We start from the raw sequence: 4,847 nt of genomic DNA on the forward strand, positions 1-4,847 counted from the left end.
GCTGTAGGCTGATACCTGTAGGCTGTTCAGGCATGCTGGGAGTTGTAGTTTTGCAACAGGGGGAGGGCCGCAGTTTGAGGATGCCTGCTGTAATAGGACTCCATAGGAAACTAGCAATTTTCTGATAGACTCCAATGCTAGTGCATTGGGGTCTATGAGAATAGCAATCTAATGTTTGCTTGTTATAGTTCCCTATGGGAACTATTAAAAAGTGTAAAAATAAAAAAAGTTTTAAAAAATAAAAAAAACAACATAAAAATTCTAATCACCCCCTTTTCCCAAAATAAAAATAAAAGAATAAAAAATTTTTTTTTAAATATGCATCATGAGTGTCGCGATGTGTGAAAACGCCCATAGTAAAAAAATATTAAAATATATTCCCCATTACCCTTAGATCGCCCCACAAAAAATGAGCCCCCACACAGCTCCAAACACATAATTACAAAAAAGTTATAGGGGTCAAAATATGGTGATGAAAAAATAAAACTTATTTTTTTTCCCCCCACTTTGTTATTATTTTATCACTATCAAAACGCAAGGCAAAACGATACATATAAGGCAGGGGTGGCCAACCTGTGGCTCTTGAGCCACATGCGGCTCTTTGCTTCTTCAAGTGAGGCTCTAGCTGTGGAACCAGGAAGCAGTCGGACGGTTCACTCTCCACCCCATGCTCCGATCTCTTTTCCTGATCGGGCACTGTTACTACTTTGCACTTCCAGCTCACTCTCCACTACGTCCTGATGCACACAGTATGTGAACGTAGTACGTGGAGACACGCAGTATGACCTGACGTTGTGTTCATCAGGTCACAGTGGAGAGCGTGTCAGATCTGCAGAGTAACAGGAGCCCAATGCCTGATCAGAAGGGAAGATATATTTTTTAAATTATAGAACTGAGCATGGGGGTCTGATCTTAGCATGGGAGGTTCTGATCTGAGCATGGGGCGGGGGGGGGGGGGGTCCTGCTCTGGACAATGGGGGTCTGATCTGAGCATGAGTGTGACGATCGGCGCATGAGGGTTCAGATTTGAGCATGGGGGCAGATCTGATCATGGGGGTCTTGTTTGAGCACGGGTTGGTCAGGTATGATCATGGGGGGTCAGATCTGAGCATGGGGGGGGATCTGAGCACTGGGGGTCTGACACAGAGTCTGATTTGTGTTGCCTGATCCGAGCATTGGGGGTCTGATTTGGAGGTCTGATGAGGTTTAGGGATCTTATTGTAGGTCAGATTAGGATCGGGGATCTGATTTAGGAGTCTGATCTGAGGTCTGAAAAATATATTTTTTGTATTTTTCTCTTCTAATGAAAAATTAAATATTTTAGCAGACCTCAGATCGGATGAAAAATATTTATTTTATCTTATTTTTCTTTGTGAAAAACTAGGTGCTTCTTGTAGGGCGAAAAATACGGTGACTTGTATGTAATTGTATAGCTTGTGGCTCCTTGTAGTCATATGTTGTTGTTTTTTGGCTCTTTGTGTATGTAAGGTTGGCCACCCCTGATATAAGGTATCTCCGGATTCGTACTGACCTGTTGAATAAAAGAAACTGGTCAGTTTTATTGCACATCAAACGTCGTAAATTAAAAACTAGCAAAACTGTTGTTGAATTTTAATTATTATATTTATTTGGAATTTTTCCCCCACTTCCCACTACATCATATGCAATATTGAATAGTGGCGTTGGAAAGTACAACTTGTCCTGCAAAAAACAAGCCCTCATATGGCTATGTGACGGCAGGGAGCGCTAAATGAAAACACAAAAAAAAATAAACTACTGGGGTAGAAGGGGTTAATGTCTTTATGTTGGAAAATTCATAGTGGCCAACTGTATACGTTGTAGAAAGTGGTCACTCCCTTTAACTTTCTTACTCTACAGAAATCTACTCAGCCTTTTAAATGCCTCCTTAAATTGCTTATTCTTGATGGTATAAATAAGAGGGTTCAGTACTGGGATGAGTATAATGTACAGAAGGGAGAAAAGCTTGTCCTGCTTTGGGGCATATGTTGCTGTGGGTCTAACATGCAAAGTGAGGGAAGTTCCATAAAATATAATAACGGATATCAGATGGGAAGCACAGGTAAAGAAGGCTTTCTGCCTACCTTCTGCAGACTTAATATTCAAGATGGTGTTGATAATAAACACATAGGACAACAACGTCAATGTGAATGCACTCAGTCCCACAACTGCTCCCAATACATATGTTGCAATCTCCACATGAATGGTGTTATTGCATGAAAGCTTTACCAAAGGGGAAATGTCACAGAAAAAATGATTGACCTGGCGGGATGAACAAAACGGCAAATTGGCTATGAAAACTGTATGTAAAACCGGTTCCAGGGCAGCAGCAATCCACGTTCCTACTAAGAACAATGTGCAACGTTCCTTACTCATGAATATGGCATAATGAAGTGGCTGACAGATGGCCACATAGCGGTCATAAGCCATGACCGCAAGAAGGAAGAACTCTGTACAAGTAAAATAGATGAAAAAATATAGTTGAGTCATACACCCATGAAACGTTATGGTCTTCTGCTGAGTGAGGAGCATGGAGAGGAGCTTTGGCAAGATATTTGTGGTAGATAAAATGTCCACAATTGATAGGCTGCCCAGGAGAATATACATTGGAGTGTGCAGGTGAGAGTCCAAGGTAATGCATGCAAACACCATTATATTCCCAAATAAAATGTTAAGATAAATTATTAGAAATATTACAAAGATGGGAATCTGAACTTTAGAGTCTGAAAAACCTTCAATTGTAAATTTTGTCACCTTGGTTTGACTTTTCTGGCTTAAATTAAACATCATTTAACAGATTTTGATTTAAAAAAAATGAGTGAAAACCTGTTACACAGGAGATTGTTCATTACTGTACATCTTACCTAAAGAGCAACCATTCTGTTAATATTATGACAATCCAACATTAATACTGGATGCCAAGTTTATGAAAGGGAATTCACTGGTTAGCACTGGTGCCTTGCAGCTCTGGGGTCCTGGGTTCGAATCTGACCAAGGACAACATCTGCATGGAGTTTGTATATTCTCCAAGTTTTTGTGTGGGTTTGCTCTGGGTACTCCAGTTTGCTTCCACTCTCCAAAAATATATACTGATAGGGACTAGGGATGAGCGAACTCGAACTGTATAGTTCGGGTTCGTACCGAATTTTGGGGTGTCCGTGACACGGACCCGAACCCGGACATATTCGTAAAAGTCCGGGTTCGGTGTTCGTCGCTTTCTTGGCGCTTTTGTGACGCTTTCTTGGCGCTTTTTGAAAGGCTGCAAAGCAGCCAATCAACAAGCGTCATACTACTTGCCCCAAGAGGCCGTCACAGCCATGCCTACTATTGGCATGGCTGTGATTGGCCAGAGCACCATGTGACCCAGCCTCTATTTAAGCTGGAGTCACATAGCGCCGCCCGTCACTCTGCTCTGATTAGCGTAGGGAGAGGTTGCGGATGCGACAGTAGGGCGAGATTAGGCAGATTAACTCCTCCAAAGGACTTCACTTGATTAATCGATCGATCTGCAGCTGTGCATCATTGAGCTGCTGAAATTCAAATGCTCACTCACTGTTTTTAGGCTGCCCAGACCGTTTGTCAGTCACTTTTTTCTGGGGTGATCGGCGGCCATTTTGTGTCTTGTGCGGTGCTGCGACCAAGTGCATCCAAGCTGCGACCAAGTGCATTTAACCCTCAATGGTGTGGTTGTTTTTTGGCTAAAGCCTACATCAGGGTGAAGCTGTCACACCAAGTGCATTTAACCAGCAATAGTCTGTTCATTTTTTGGCCATATACTAAATCAGGGGCAAGCTGCGCCTGTCACCAAGTGCATTTAACCCTCAATGGTGTGGTTGTTTTTTGGCTAAAGCCTACATCAGGGTGAAACTGTCACACCAAGTGCATTTAACCAGCAATAGTCTGTTTATTTTTTGGCCATATACTACATCAGGGGCAAGCTGCGCCCGTCACCAAGTGCATTTAACCCTCAGTAGTGTGGTTGGTCAAGCTATCACACCAAGTGCATTTAACCAGCAATAGTCTGTTCATTTTTTGGCCATATACTAAATCAGGGGCAAGCTGCGCCCGTCACCAAGTGCATTTAACCAGCAATAGTCTGTTCATTTTTTGGCCATATACTACATCAGGGGCAAGCTGCGCCCGTCACCAAGTGCATTTAACCCTCAGTAGTGTGGTTCGTCAAGCTGTGACACCAAGTGCATTTAACCAGCAATAGTCTGTTCATTTTTTGGCCATATACTACATCAGGGGCAAGCTGCGCCCGTCACCAAGTGCATTTAACCAGCAATAGTGTGGTTATTTTTTGGCCATATCCCAGTCTAATTCTGTCACTAAATCCATACCGGTCACCCAGCGCCTAAATACTAGGCCTCAAATTTATATCCCGCTAAATCTCTCGTTACCGCTGTCCTGTTGTGGCTGGGAAAGTTATTTAGTGTCCGTCAAAGCACATTTTTTGTTCTGGGTTGAAATACAATTCCCAATTTAGCAATTTCATAATTTAGTGGTTTCTGCTATATCAGAGCTATTTGAAATCTATCCCTAAAAGGGTATATAATATTCAAGGTGCACATTGGGTCATTCAGAATAACTTCACACACACCCGCTACTGTGTATTTCCAAGTCTAATTCTGTCACTAAACCCATACCTGTCACCCAGCGCCTAAATACTAGGCCTCAAATTTATATCCTGCTAAATCTCTCGTTACCGCTGTCCTGTTGTGGCTGGGAAAGTTATTTAGTGTCCGTCAAAGCCCATTTTTTGTTCTGGGTTGAAATACAATTCCCAATTTAGCAATTTCATAATTTAGTGGTTTCTGCTATATCAG

At 42.3% G+C, this 4,847-nt stretch overlaps 1 protein-coding gene across 1 annotated transcript; it reads right to left on the reverse strand.

Annotated features, from left to right (window-relative positions):
* Positions 1-1,872: 1,872 nt before the first annotated feature.
* Positions 1,873-2,805, reverse strand: LOC122925993 (olfactory receptor 5V1-like). Its single transcript, XM_044277389.1, has one exon. The coding sequence runs from the start codon at positions 2,803-2,805 to the stop codon at positions 1,873-1,875; it is 933 nt and encodes a 310-aa protein (XP_044133324.1).
* Between the last annotated feature and the right edge of the window lie 2,042 nt (positions 2,806-4,847).

Source organism: Bufo gargarizans, chromosome 1 (assembly GCF_014858855.1).
Source record: "Bufo gargarizans isolate SCDJY-AF-19 chromosome 1, ASM1485885v1, whole genome shotgun sequence".
Lineage (NCBI taxonomy): Eukaryota > Metazoa > Chordata > Amphibia > Anura > Bufonidae > Bufo > Bufo gargarizans.

Excerpts from the sequence above, each read along its gene's own strand:
- LOC122925993 (XM_044277389.1), bottom strand. The coding sequence starts at position 2,805 with ATGTTTAATTTAAGCCAGAAAAGTCAAACCAAGGTGACAAAATTTACA.